Source organism: Podarcis pityusensis (assembly GCF_964106645.2).
Source record: "Podarcis pityusensis genome assembly, chromosome: 14".
Taxonomy (NCBI): domain Eukaryota; kingdom Metazoa; phylum Chordata; class Lepidosauria; order Squamata; family Lacertidae; genus Podarcis; species Podarcis pityusensis.
The window spans coordinates 48,019,496-48,035,232 of NC_138039.1; the positions used below are offsets into that span (position 1 = coordinate 48,019,496).

A 15,737-nucleotide genomic window follows, 5' to 3' on the forward strand; every position below is an offset into this window, starting at 1 on the left:
CTGCATAGGTCCCTTTAATTTGAAAGAGGCCTGTGCCAGGCAACTCTCTGGTGGTTTCAGGATTGTGTCCCAGGTTGGATCATAGAATCATAGATTTGGAAGGGACCCTGAGCGTCATCTAGTCCAATCTCCTGCAGTGCAGGATCTCAAGTAAAGCATCCATGATGGATGGCCAACCAACCTCAGTTGAAAGGCTGAGGGGTGGAGGGGGTTTGGATTTTCAGCTTCAGGCATAATATGTCTTAGGACAACTTCTTGAGCTTCTGCTTTATGGCATCTGATTTTCTTCTGCCAATATATTCCTTTCGCTTTCTGTCTTACATGTTTCATTTGGCTGTGAGAAATGTCCTCATTTTTTTAATAGGTAGAATGTTCACAGGAAGCAAATGCAGAAGTAATGAGAGAGATGACCAGAAAACTATACAGTCAATATGAAGAGAAGTTACGAGAAGAAGAACAAAAACATAAACTTGAGAAAGAAACTCTAATAGTACGTGGGAAGCTTTTTCCTGTGTTGTGTATTATTGTGGTGGTGGGAGAGTCTTTTTTTTTTTTTTTGCAAGTAAGTTTTTATTCAGAATTTGTACAGGAAAAAAGAAAAAAGAACTAACAAATACAAAAATAAACATTTTAACATAAATTATTCATCCTATTTTCATACTATACAAAAAGAAAGCATACAATCATACAAAAAATAATAATATAAACATTAGGCTCTCCTTAGCCTTTGACTTCCCTTCACCCTTTTGGTAAGTATCAAATAAATCCCAGGTTGCGTAATTAGTTTATTAAAGTTTATAATTATTAGCTGATAAAGCTAATATGGTGGTGGGAGAGTCTTACGCTAAACAGAACATGGAAACCCCAGGTTGTGAGTTTCAGCAGGCCTTTTGCTGCATAGCTGTGCCTAGTCCATCCACTTGTAAAGAGGAAATGGTTTTGATGGGTTGCTGCAAGGCTAAGTGATGGACACATGCTTTTTTATAGTTTTTGTTTTGTTTTGATTTCAACTGAACATGTACATGATATGTACAGACTAGTTTACCAACTAGTGTAGTAGCAGGAAGCCAAGTCATCTTCCAGTGTACACTGTGGTGTGAGGATGTATTGTAAAATCAATAAAAAGGAAAAAAATAAACCTAAATATTTCAGAGGAAGAAAATTGAAATGCCTTTAGTCTTGTGCACATTTACTTGGAATTTAATCCCATTTAACGCAGCAGAACTTGTGTCCAAATAGGGATGGAAGGATTTGTTAATATTGGTTCTCTCAGTTTCTCATTTTTTCAATCTTAAAATCAATTCTCAACATTTTTGCAGCAGTTTGCCATTAAAAAGCCCACATGAAATTGTTTCAGATTTTAGTGTGAATTTCTCCTAATAAACATATTTTTGTATGTAGTTTGACTAATGTACATATTTTTGCAAGCAGTTTCTCCTAATATAATGAATATTTCACTACTATATTCATTTTTATGCACACTTTCCACTGTCTTATTGTAAATTCTGGTTATTTGGAGAACTATATCACAAAATTTGGATGTGCAAATTTTGAAGGATGTCTGCATTTTGGTTTTCATATTGTCTGGGAACATGCAAATTTGATAGATTTGGCTTTAAATGTGTGAACTGATTTTAATTTCTCCTTCATCTCTACTTCCATATAAACAAGTACAAGATTGGGTTATAATAGGTTGCTTTTAAGATAATTTGTTTGACTTTGCTAAGAAAAAGTAAGTTAATAATGTTATTTCCAAAGTGCTTACTGTCATTAATCTTTCAATGCCTGTAGTTCTAGGGTCAGAAGGAGCAAAGTGGGTGTGTTTGTTGTAGCTATAGCTTTTCACATAGTTGGATTTTCTGGGAATCATGGGGGACTATGTGACTGCAAAATGAACTCTGGTAGCTGATGCTTACTGCCCTTCAGGGGGAGAGTTGTAGACCAGTGAAGGTGCTCCTGCTTTGCATGCAGAAGGCTCCCAGGATCAATCCCTGGCATCTTTAGGTAGGGCTGGGCAAGACTCTTGCTGGAAACCCTGGAGAACTACTGCCAGAATAGGCAGTGCTGAACTATGTGAACCAATGGTCTGAGTCAGGATAGAGCAGCTTCCTGTGCTCCAAGCTTTCTCCAGGGTCTGGGAGAGAAGATTTTCAGAGTGGGGATGAGGCTGACAAGAGAATTGGAAGCAGAGATATATTCCTGATAGAACATTGCTTTAGGACATTACCCTGCTTATACAGTGTATTGCTGATCCTGCCTATTTTAACCTTTTCTTCACAGTCTGAAACAAATAGACTACTTACAGCCATTGAAGATGCAAATAAGAAGATGAGACTTACTGAGATGAGTTTACAAGAAAAAGACCAAAGAATTGGCGAGCTGGATCAGTTTATTTTGCGCATGGAAGATGTAAGTGTGTACACTAAAATTCCTCAATACAGTAAATTGTCTGTGTGCTTGCTTCATCCATTTTACAAAAATACAAAGATTGTTTAAGTTTCCTCAGTTGTTGTGGTACAGAGAGTATTTCGTATATAAAATAGCAATTAGGGACATTTGTTTTTACACTTATTCTCCATTTCTATGTGCACAGATAATTTTTTAAAAAATAAATAAATATAGTTATATATACCACTATTTGCTTAAATGTTATCCAAAGCAACTTGCAGCACATTAATACCACCCCTGATGCTAAGGCCCTTTGCTCCTTTGGCCATAGTGTCAACTTTCTTCTTCCAATGGCTGTCAGGGCAATTGACACAGTTCTGTTGTGGCAGAGAGCGGAAGAAGCAGGCTTCCTACATCTACTCATTCCCTGGCCTTTGTCTGTGTCTAGACCAGACTTCCTCTTTCTATGGCAATTTTCTTAAGAGAGCAAGGGGGAGGCATAGCTTTCCAGTGGCCCATAGTCCTCCGAGTCAGTGGCAGAGGGTAGAGTAGGGGGAGGAAAGTTCTGTAGCCCTCCAGATGCTGTTGGACTCTGAGCTCCCATCAGCTGCAGTGAGCCTGCATGGCTAATGGTGAGAAATTAAAGAAGCTGGAGTCCAAGAACCTCTGCAGAGCCATAGGTTGCCCATCACAGGGGTTAGGGTGCCCTTCCTTTTACTTCTGCAGCCACAGGGCAACTGGCTCAATATTGAGTTTGTTTGTTGAAAATCACAGCCAAGCATCAAATATGTTTTTACAAGTGACTGCAGCAAGCCTGCTGCCCACATACCTCTTGTGACATTCATAGTACTGCTGTTGAACAAGTTGTGGCAGATTTCCTCTTGCTTCCTTGTGTCTCCTGCCCTGCCCTTTTCTTTTCATGGACTTTGCCCCGGGTGAATGTCATGCTAGTTTTGAGATGATGGCTATATCTCAATGTGATTTAACAAGATTTTATTTTGAATTTAATGTAAGCTAGAAAATCTATGAAGTAGACCTATCTTCTCACACATCTAAACATTTTATTTTAGTGATCCAATGCCAAACCTGTTTACTTTATACGACTTGCACATTCCCATATGTGACCATATTTTTGAAAGTTTAGTTTAATTTATTGACTCAGACACACACCTTTTTGTACATACTTATAATAGATAAGATAAAGCGTTCATGCATGCTGCTAAGCCAAACTATGTCTTAGAATGAATGACAAAAGGTGTGGCCACGCAGAGACAGGATTGCAACCACTTTGTTACTCCCCAGTTGTTTTGGTGGTGCACTAAGTTGTGGTCTGCCGTAATGTATTGCTTGAACCCAAGCTTGTGGTTTAGCTTTCCAGGCAAACCGTGATTAGTAAACCATAGGAAAGCCTTGGTTACAACTCCTGGTTGGCTAGAGCTGTCTCAATCATGAGCTCAGTTTTGGAGGACATGCTCAATCAAGCCACGTCATAGCACCACAACATAACTGGGAAGGAGCAAAGCAGCTGCAATTTCCTTTCCAGGAGCCCACACATTTGCTTGTTCATTCTAAACCATGGTTCTAGATTCAGGTAGGTAGCCGTGTTGGTCTGACACACTCAAAATATATAAAAAAATTGTCCAGTAGCACCTTAGAGACCAAGTAAGTTTGTTCTCGGTATGAGCTTTCGTGTGCATGCACACTTCATCAGATACACTGAAACAGAAGTCACCAGACCCTTACATATAGTGCGGTGGGGCTTGGTTTGAGCTAGCATTTGGTTTGAGTTACCATGGTTTGAGTTAGCATTATGTGCAAACCAGGCCAATATCAAAATGAACAAATTGCCGCAAGCTAATATCTTTCAAGGAGGCAACAATTCTAAAAAAAACTCTCTAGAAAGTACACTTTTCACTGCCTGTCTAAAAGCAGGCAGTGATGGGGGAGGGCACGCCTCTCTAAGGAGATAATTGCACAGTTCAGAGTCCATAATGGAAAAGTCCCTTTCCTTTGTGGTCAGCTGCTGCATCTCTGATGGTGGAGGAAGATGAAGAAGGTCCTCGTGGTCAGTGCAATTCATCCATTTTCATCGATGTATTGTACAATTCACTCCAAGCTGGGGGGGTTATAGCCTGAAGTTGTTGCTGAGGATCACATTCTGAAACACGACTTCTTTGCTGTTGGAAGACTAGTTTACAATTCCAATTAGATGCGGGGGTGTGTGTGTGGAACTCATCAAGCAAAGGATTTAATTAATATTGGAACACCACAGTGGCAATTAATATGAGCATAGGAATTTTCTTCCGTAGAAGAGAAGATTAGTGTTCACATAGCTGAGAGGGGGAAACACCCACCTTATGCTGGTAACATATGCCTATATACCTGATCCATTAATGTGCATTGGCAGTGTGCAGTTTTTGAAAATTATGACATAATAACAACTCAAAGAGAGAATGAAGAAGACTTTTACCCTTGCCAGATTCAATGTCCTTCCATCTGCATTACTGCAGGGCATATTTGAAGGCAAACCATATTCAGAGCAAATATGCCTATATGGTTTGAAGGAAGTCAAAACTGCTACTCATGCCCTACTACATTGTCATTATTACAAAGCTATACTGTACGTTCTATGTTTATGACTCCAGTCATGCAGCAAACCGCAAGCAGAACTGATGATTGCTACTTAAAATACTTAATAGAGGATAGGGAACCAGAGATTACCTTAAAAGTGGCTAAATTTTGTGCTGCTGCTATAAAATTAAGGGGATAAGCTTTGAATGAATCTAACAGCCAGTGTCTTAATATGTTTTAAATTAGTGGTTAAGGTTTTAACTTAAATATTGTAGCTGTTTTGTATCTGAATTATTTATCGTGTATCAGCTCATAAAACTTAATTTTAATCTATTATTATCTGTATGCTCTCTGTTGTTGTATATGTTTGCACTCTGGTCAGACCGAAATACATCAGTTCATTCAAAGATCTCAAAGGCTCTCTAAGTGTACGGATACCTTTTCCTCCTGGACTCTATTTTGGTTCCATTTCTAATTTGGCCCTGATGTGAGGATAAGGTGGCAGTGCCGGGAGGCGTTTATGTAAGGGATTATTCAAAAATTATATCCCCCACTTGTAGTCTGGAATCCACTCTTATCACCTCATTCTGATGCATATGTAGACCAGGTCTCATTCTTCAATATGAATTTTGAGGCTAAGCAACTACCTGTATCCAGGTACAGTGTTTAGTGCAGAGGGAAAGAAGGCATGAATGACTGGGCAACCCAAGTAGGAGGTAGAAGTAACAGTGTCGAAACTAGAACAACCTTTTCTGGTGGTTTTCATCAGTTTGGAAGGGCTGGATGAAAAATAGCCATTCATAAAGGTGTCCTGTTCTGTGAGAATTTGGGGCTGTTGGGGGAAGCTTGATGGTGTCCTTTCAAAAGGCCATGACAGGAGTCTAGGATCGTGGAGAACTCCCAGGGTCTTGCTATGGTAGTTCTACTAGCTGTTGTCTCTACCAGCCCTTAGCACCAACTGAAGCCTTATCTGTCTTGTCTCTACTGTGCTGCTGAAAGCCCCACCTCCCCTGTGCCAACCATTTACAGCTTTAAAGGTAAAGCACGAGCACTAAGAACTGGGCTCAGGAGTCAATGGACCTTGTTTTTTTTTAGTCTACGTGTTTGGATCTCTATGAGCAGTGTGTACATTCCAATGAAAAGTGTTTTGTATACTGTAGTTGATTTCTTACATGTTAAAAGACAGAAATATATAAAAATGTATTTTCCCACATAGGAACGCCATCAACTGCAAAAGCAACTCATAGAATATGAAATACAACTTAACGGAGCAAACCTTCACAGTCAGTCAGGCAGACAAAGGTGAGGTCTTGATTCTTTCTAGGATTCTTGATGCTCATAAACTATCCCTAACTGTAGTTGATAATTAACTTTGGATGATATAATGTTAGAATTTTTTTTTTTAAAATTCCCAGCATGCCATATATACTGCTACTATCTGCATTCTCTATAGAGAAGGAGCCCTGTACAATTATTCCATAGTAATTTGCAGTGGTGATTGGTATGGTGGGGTCATCACTGCCGTGTACCTGGACAGGGCTGGTGGGGAGGAGGGTGGCTGCAAAGTTGAGGTTATGTTGTAAAGAAAATCCAGTGGTCTTGCTGTGCATCACTGACCTTACTGCCATCCCCCAGTGCCCTCCAGGTAAGCTGTAGTGATGTTGATGGTGGGGGGGGGGGTCTTTGTGGCTCCACCCCACCTACTATTACTGGTAATATGCATGCATGGATTCTCAGTTGTAAAAAAAAAAAGTTCCTTTAGTCGTCTTTGTGTGGAAGACCTTAAAGTTTTCTTCAAGGCATTAAAATGTCTCAGGCATTTCACTTGTCTACAGGACCCGACTAAAGGTCATCTTCTAATTTGGAGAATGTTCATTACTGAGCAGAAGAGCATCACTAACAGTATTTCCTTTGAGAATTTTATGTACATTCTTTCTTCCCTAAAAATCCAGATTTTCTTTGATTCCTTGTGGGCTATTTTCTGAGAACCATTTATACTTTCTTTGCCCAACAGCTTTTATGGTGACGATAACAATTAGGAGCTCAAGTCCTGGAAAACATGGAGAAAGAGAAGGGCAATTAAGAAAACTATGCAGAGGTGTGCCTTCCAGTCAGGAAAATTATTTGACAGGAAATATTTATAATGGGAAGATAAGAAGAGCTGGATCAGACACACCAAAGTCCCTAGGGATCTAGTCTGTCTGTGTATCCACATGTTGAAGGGGCCTTTCATGCAGGAGCCCCTCCAGGTGGGCACAGAGGCATTTGTTGTATGAGGAGCACCTAATCTGCCACGGGGAGAAAATCTGTGAGGAAATTTGAACTGAGCACAGTTTTACATAACTCTGTCAAGCAGGCCTGGACAATGTGTTGATGTATCGCCCAGGACCGGTATGAGGGGCAGACCATGATGGCAACTTCACTCGGCAGTATACTGCAGGAGAAACCAGTGCCGCTGCTGAGTCCTTCTGCCACCAGTGCTGCTTTCAACATTGGGCTGCTGGTAGCAGAGGGACTCAGGAGTAGTGGCGGGTTCACCTGTGATATACTGCTGGGTGAAGCCTTCTCACTCCCCAGCCGAGCTATACAAAGAAGCCCTAAGGTTCCTCACGCTTGCTTGCTTGCTTGCTTGCTTGCAGGCAAGCAGGAGGGACTTTGGGGCTCGCTCAGCTGGGGGGCAGGAGCCTTCCCACCCCCCAGTTGAGCAGCACAAACAAGCTGTGTGGTCCCCAGCACCTCATGGGGTGCCTCATGAAAGCGCCTCAGCTAAACCTCAGTTAAACCACAGAGCCTAGGAATTGCCGATCAGAAGGTCGGCAGTTCGAATCCCCATGATGGGGTGAGCTCCCGTTGCTCGGTCCCTGCTTCTGCCAACCTAGCAGTTTGAAAACACGTCAAAGTGCAAGTAGATAAATAGGTACCGCTCCAGCGGGAAGGTAAACGGCGTTTCCATGCGCTGCTCTGGTTCGCCAGAAGCGGCTTAGTCATGCTGGCCACATGACCTGGAAGCTGTACGCCGGCTCCCTCGACCAATAAAGCGAGATGAGTGCCGCAACCCCAGAGTCGGTCATGACTGGACCTAATGGTCAGGGGTCCCTTTACCCTTTACCTTTACCTATAAAATGTACCAGGCATACATTTAACAAATTATTTTCTAAAATTAAATTCTAAAATCTCCACCAATTTTTCAAATTAAATTGCTTCTCAATCTTCCACCTCCTCTGATTCATACTCTAAAATAGATTACTTTGCAACTGATGAAAAGCTTCCTTTCTATAAGGTAAAGATCATCTAAGGCAGGTGGTAGTTGGCTTACTGAAGACAATTATGAATTTGTAGATATATGTTGCGAATTGGACTAGATGACCTTTGGGACCCTTCCAACTCTATGATTCTGTACTTCCCATTTATGTGTCATTGGTTTTATCATTGACAGACCTTTTTTTCTTAAAGTATTTGATACAGTGTTGGGGAAGCAGCTATTCTACAGATTTATATCTTACTAATTAAAATTTACTAATTTAGTATTCACATTTTTGTTAGGTCACATCAGTTAGAGGAGGTTACAGCTAGTCTGCGAGAACGAATCAAACATCTGGATGACATGGTTCTTTGCCAACAGAAGAAAGTCAAGCACATGGTTGAGGAAGTAAGTTGTGGCATTTTTATTTATTTTTTACTCTGAATAACCTAATATTCTAATGTGAAGATTTTCTTAAGGCAGAGATTGGAAACATATTATCAAATAGATGTAATTATCATAAATATTTTTTCAAGAACAATCATGTTAAAATGTTTTTAAAATGTTAATTTAAATTTTCACTTTGACCAATCACAGACCAATATACAGACCATATACCAGAAATCAGACAATACGGTCTGTGAACAACTTCTTCTTCTTCTTCTTCTTCTTCTTCTTCTTCTTCTTCTTCTTCTTCTTCTTCTTCCTCCTCCTCCTCCCCTCCTCCTCCTCCTCCTCCTCCTCTTATCATCACCGTCACTATTTATTATTAAAAATATTGCTGTTTTCTTAATGATCTTGGCCAATGTGGCAGTTGGAACATGAAATGCAAACATAATTTCTAGCTAATGAAGTTAATGTCAGTAGATTTTATTGTTTATAGCCAATGGCCGTCACAATACAGTTTGAGCACAAATCACACAGCTACAAAGGTACATTTAAGGCTCACACAGTTTTATGGAGGATTGTAAAGCAACTGAAAGATATCTGTTTGTTACATTCTCCTATTTGTAAGCCCGTTATCTGCCATATTCAAAAATACTAGTATAAGCAAATCAGCTTCCCACCTCCCTTTGCTGCCTGCTGTAGAGGCTTCTTTGTGCTTGTCTTTGAAAGGGTTGGCATACTCCCTGCCACTGAAAATGTACCTCATGTTGTGCATCATGGTTTTTTCTGTGTCCATTTTCTCTGAATTGACATGGTTGTTTGTGAGAGCCAAACTGACCTCTAATGGGTCTAAGCAGGCAGCAATTTGGGATCTCTGCATTGGTAGGTTTTTGGATAAGAAATGCCAGCACAAAGTAGTGTCCAACTAGTCATTATTTATTTTCTATTTCAAACAAGTATTCTTTGGATTAGATTTAAACCAGAGTTAATTTTATCTACTTTATGCATCCTGTCCTGTTATATAATCCTAGTGTGATTAGCAACCTCATTCAGAGATTGTGGCTAACTCTGGTTCATGATAAACAGGAAATGCATTTTTATTTATTTAAAATATTGCTTAACCACCCTTCATCAAAATGTTATAGGGTGATGTACAAAAGTGCAAATAAAATTAATTCACACAACATATAAATATTGGACACCGACAAATATTACAAAATACAACAGTGGCACAATCTTATGGTCCCTGGAGGATGTACCAAGATTCAAAATAGGATTGGATCTAGTCACCAAGGTACGCCTTGGCCCACCCAGCACCAGTCAGTAGGGCCAAAAAGGGGGCATGTTTGGTGTTCCACAAAGCGGCTTGGACCCAAAGACTCCGAAATCCTCCTGGTGCCATGAAACCACCTGGAACACAGTGTATTTCTCCACCGTCGCTTCTGCTCTAGCATATCAAGCCCAGCCACACATGAAGGTGGTTCATCCACCTTCATCCCCCACCCTTCCAGAAATGCACGCTCAAAGTACAGTGGTACCTCGGGTTACATACGCTTCAGGTTACATACGCTTCAGGTTACAGACTCCGCTAACCCAGAAATAGTGCTTCAGGTTAAGAACTTTGCATCAGGATGAGAACAGAAATCGTGCTCTGGTGGTGCGGCAGCAGCAGGAGGCCCCATTATCTAAAGTGGTGCTTCAGGTTAAGAACAGTTTCAGGTTAAAAGCGGACCACCAGAACGAATTACCGGACAGGCTATGGCAGAAGCCAAAACAGCGAGCGCGATCCATCCCGCTCGCTGCTTTGGCTTCTTTACCTTTGCGCAGCCTCTCCCGGCTGCAGCGAGCGGGATGGATTGCGCTCACTGCCTTGACTTCTTTAGCCTTGCGCAGCCTCTCCCGGCTGGAGAGGCTGCGTGCGGCTATGGCAATTCCCCCACCTCCTGCAAAAGCCACAGGAGCCGCACACACTTTAAGGAGTGCGCGTCTCCTGCGAGCTTTTCTACGAGGAGGGAGAAGGGACTGACTGGCCGTGTCAGACCCTTCTCCCTCCTAGGGAAAAGCCTGCAAGAGCCGTGCCAAGCTTGTGTGCGGCTCTTGGGGGCTTTTCATGCCTGCCTCCCCCCTGCATTCGCTCCACAGGACGCACAGACTTTTCCCCTTAGTTTTTAAGAGGGGAAAAGTGCGTCCTATGGAGCGAAAAATACGGTAAGTACTTAACTCAAGGTACCACTGTATTGAAAGCTGATATGATCCAGCAGATTTTCATCTTAACTGAGCCTGGCTTTGTGCAAGCCATTATGCTTATTTGAGGGCCAAACTATACATTATGTCAGTGGTTTTCAACCTTTTTGAGTCCACAGCTCCCTTGACCAACTACATTCTTTCTGTGGCACCCCCTGTGGAGCTCAGGAGCGCAGTTATGCCACCCCTTGCCAGAAGAGCTGGCAGCCTCTCACCCTTTCTCGAACACCCTCCCTTGTGCAGTATTCCCTCAGCCTCCTCTTCTCTCTCCTTGGGAGTCCTCCAAGCAGCTGCTGCTGCCATCCCTTGTCTCTGAGCTGCCCTCCCTGCCCCAAAGAGAGGTGCCTCCTTACACTGCCCCACAGGGGCCTGGGACTTGTCTGTCTATTCCCAACAGCAAGGATTGGTGGACTGGCTGGCTGGGCTCTCTTGCCTGCTTGCTTGCTTACTTCAGCTCCTGGCAACCAGCACCCCCTGTCCAGCCCCAGAGGCAGCATTTGCCCTGCAAGCTTGTAGCCAGGGCTTCAACAAACAGCTGTGGAAGCCTTGGGGAGGTAGAGATGCGAGAGGGCATCAGAAGAGGGAGGGAGGGAGGGACAGAGGACAGAGTTGCCCACAGCACCCCTGACCATCATTCAAGGCACCCCAGGGTGCCAAGGCACACTGGTTGAAAACCACTGCATTATGTTAATTGTATAGATTCAGTTAATACATTGTTGTTACGGTTTATTTATTTTAAAAATATTTATATGCTGCTGTATCATAAAAAATATATCACAGCGGTTTACAAGTCCATGGTATCAAAAGCAGCTGAGAGATCAAGTAGAAGTAAATAGTATATAGCAGCCCCAGAGAAGCTTGAGCAACCTTGTTCTCTTCCGTGCCACCGTCCCAACAAAAAAATGACTTTCTGAAGCTGCTATTTTTATTTCAGCAGAACCTTCCCCAACCTCCATGGTCATGCTATTTAAATAACAAAAGCCACACTGATAAAGCACTGATAACATTCATGCAGTTAATGTCATGCCTAGTTTTGCCCTGAGCCTTGCAGTATCTGCAAAATGAGAATGTTAATACTCTACCTCTCAGGATGGTTTGAGGAAATGAAGTCAGTTATACCACACTTTGCATTAAAAAAATGGCATCAGATGCTGATGTGAGTTCTTCATGTACCAGCAACTCTACAACCTCTCCCTCTCTCCTTCTCTCTCATTATTTGGTAGCACAGGAGGGGTTTGCCTTTAAAATGAAAGAATCACCAACTTCATGGAATGTGGCTATACAACCATCATGACCAGTTGCCACTGATAGCCTGAAAACCCTCCATTAATTTGTCTAATCCCCCTTTAAATCATTGAACTTTGTGGCCATTGGAGAAGTGAATTTGCTGTGTGAAGAAGTGCTTCCTTTTTTCTGCCCTGAATCTTCCAACCGTCAGCTTCACTGGATGGCCCTGAGTTAGAACTCAGGTATTATTAGAGTATTATGAGCTCAGTATTATGAGAGGGAGTAGTTTTTTTCTTTGTTCACATTCTTCACACTGTGCACAATCTTATGCACATCTATCACGCCCCACTTTATTCCCACTTTTTTCTAAACTAATGCCCAAGTATTGTAACCCTTGACATTTGTGGTTACCCTTTTCTTCACTTTTGTGCTCCAAGTTTCATTTCCTAGCATTTTTGTTTACCTCTTAACGATATTAAGTGATTTATAATTTGCATCAGCTTTGTCTTTATGTTGAGCAGTTGTGTATAATTAATGCTTGTACAGGGCTGTAAATATGTAAGTAGAACCAAACAAATAACAAACCTGAAAAACTAGTTTATAGGAACTAATTTATATGTAAAATCTCTTAGAGTTTCTGGCAGGTGTTGCTGTCACTTACATTCTAAAATGAAGAAAGCCAAGTAGCATAGAGGAGGAAGGGAGTGAATTAAGCTGCATGCACTATGCCAGGGGTCAGCAAACTTTTTCAGCAGGGGGTCGGTCCACTGTCCCTCAGACCTTGTGGGGGGCCGGATTATATTTTGAAAAAATAAATAAAAATGAATGAATTGCCCCACAAATAACCCAGAGATGCATTTTAAATAAAAGCACACATTCTACTCATGTAAAAACACACTGATTCCGGACTGTCCGCGGGCCAGATTTAGAAGGCGATTGGACTGGATCCAGCCCCCGGGCCTTAGTTTGCCTACCCATGCACTATGCCAAGACTAGAAAAAATAATTGTATGTTTGAATGTGTGATATTTAACAGGGATAGAAATCTTTTAGCTCACTGTAGGAAATTTTGTTGTAACCTGCCATTTGTGAATAATAAGGAATTAATGGATGGATGAAGAAACAGATGATGATGAAACAGATCTGACAGACCTTAAAAAGAGAAATTCAGAGTATGAATTTGGTCTATGTTCCTTGAAAAAATGTCATTTATGGCCCAATCTTCAAGAAGTTCCATTTCAGGGAATGACCAGCCCCTATAGTGAAGGTGCTGTTTATCATAGTTACTTTCCTACACCATTCCAGTAAGGTTTGGATATGAGAGATTACATGCAGAGATCAAATAACGTTGTTACTTGCAGTGCCAGTACTAACTCTTTGTCTCTCCCTGCCAACCTCTTAGAAGGCTAGAAAGTAATGACATAATACATCTCATCTGTGTGACCTCCCTAGTTCAGACATTACTGAAACGGTATAGTTAGGAACTACAGAGAAGTGGCAACTGTTCTGTTAAGAACAAGCTCTAAGCGTGAGAAATGCTGTTTCCCCTCTACTGTGGCCAAACATTTTGTTTTCATGGTATAATTTGTGGTAATTGTTTTGCGTTGCCTGCACATACAGCATCTGGAAATTAATGGAGCCGCTGCCAAGCTACACAAATATGATTCTCTTGTTCATACACTTTACATTAACTCTACAGAAATTCATATAGAAACAGCTGTCTAAAATATGAGCATCCTGATTAGTAGTTAGTTGGAAGCCCAGCTGTATTCATATTTTCCTTGGAAGGATCAGGAAGAAGAGTGGAGGATAGCAAAGTGATAGGCTCTTTCAGGATTTGGTGTTGGTGACCCTGCCAGACCACTCCTGTACTTAGTTCCCTTGGAGAGCTCAAAAATATACTTCTAATAGAAAAAGACAGCATTGTTCTCTTGATATTTCTTGGGAAATGTATTAATCTAGATTTACCCAAGCCCATGCAAAATAAATGGGAGTAAAACAAACCTTTAAGTAAAAAGCTAATTTGACCAAGCAACAAAAGTGCATTTTTAGTTTGAGAAATCATGTGCTACAAAATAGCATAGAAAGGAGAAGAGCAAAAAAGTCACTGTTTTGCTGTTTACACAGAACCACATTTAACATCCTCATTAGTAAGCCATCTATTCTCTCTCATCATAGGAAGAGGGTAATTGTCAAAGCAGTGCTGATTGATAGATGGGAATTTACAGAATGAGCCAAAAAGGAGTGGTTGTTTTTTTTAAAAAAAAAGGAAATATATCCCTTGGTTAAGGAGCTGTTTGCAGAATACAGATTTAGAGTGACATTCCCCTAACCAACTGAATTGAACTGTCTCTAGGTCATGGCACATGAGCTGTTCTCCACATTTAGTCTCAGATTCATTGGAAGATGATAAATGGTGACTACCTGAAACAAAACGATGGAGAGAAATAACATGGATGCACCACAACCAAGGAATATTCTCTGATCCGTTCTGTAAAGTTACCCTATATACCCAGGCCAAACTGAATCTTGATTCCTGTAGTTACTTCGAAAACTCCAGTGTGGTATGATGACAATGTTTGTTTAACAGGCACTTGAAAACCCGGCTGTAGAAGAAGCAATTCTTAAATGCCCTGTTCATACAAACTCAAGCTTTTGCAAGCTGTGCGATGTTGCATATTTTTCCTTCCCACAAAAGTTACTTGAACACTGAATTAAGCAACTAAAAAAAGAAGACAATGAACCAGAGAGGTCATGGGCTCAACTTTTTGGTGGATCTGAGAAATGTGTGCCATAAACTACAAAGTTACATTGTGGTAGGGATGTCAGTTCTGAGCACCTGTAATGCAGGAACAAAAGCAAATTTCAGAACTGTACCAGCTGCTAATTCCAATCCAATGCTTGTGCAATATATTCCCAAAACCAATTACTTAGGTACTTATAGTAGAGCACTAACTTGTTGTATAATTGACTGGAATTATAGTATCTGTAAAAACAAACTCAGCAAAATGACAATTTTACTGAAAGTTTATGTAGAGTAAATAATAATATTAGTAATGGACTGGAATTTTCAAAGGGCATAAGAGGGAGTTAAACTCTAATCATAAATCTCAGTGGGAAAGTTTGGGCAATGAGAATTTTGTGAATCTCTTGGGGAAACTCCACTCCAGTTTGGTTAGGTTAGACTCTAGACAGCTTTTGAGTAGGCACAAACAGAAACATTCAGACTCCAAGGCTCCACTATTTAAAAGCCTACTTTTGAGTCAGCCTTATTTTACTGGATTTAATAAACAATGGAATGTATTTAGGTTGAAATCTGATCTTTCTTGCATATAATTTGTCCATTCTGTAACTGCACTTTCTGTCTCTTGCATACAGTCATGTTTCTGGTGTCTTTTATATCTAACATCATATTCACACAAAAAGCAAATGAACAATGTGGCGAAGGGCCTTGGCTCAGCGATACAGTGTGCAGAGAGCCCCAGGTTCAATTCCTGACATCTTCAGTTAAAATGATCTCTGTATGAAATACTGGGTTTGTTTCTGCCTAAGACTTTGGAAAGCCTCTATAAGTATAAGGCAGCTTCATCTATGCTCCTCTTCTATGAAAGACAATATTGTTTGCCTCTGTTACACTGCATAGTGTATGATGACAATGATATTGCTTTATAATTCCTGGA

General features: G+C 41.0%; 1 protein-coding gene across 1 annotated transcript in view; it reads left to right on the forward strand.

Annotated features, from left to right (window-relative positions):
• The window catches only part of LOC308462459 (uncharacterized protein), a 64,589-nt gene that overhangs the window by 19,455 nt on the left and 29,397 nt on the right, over positions 1-15,737 (forward strand). The window contains exons 7-10 of the mRNA XM_080980114.1: positions 365-490; positions 2,281-2,409; positions 6,176-6,261; positions 8,503-8,608. Of these exons, the coding sequence (XP_080836240.1) occupies positions 365-490; positions 2,281-2,409; positions 6,176-6,261; positions 8,503-8,608 (447 nt within the window). The remainder of the gene's footprint in view (positions 1-364; positions 491-2,280; positions 2,410-6,175; positions 6,262-8,502; positions 8,609-15,737) is intronic.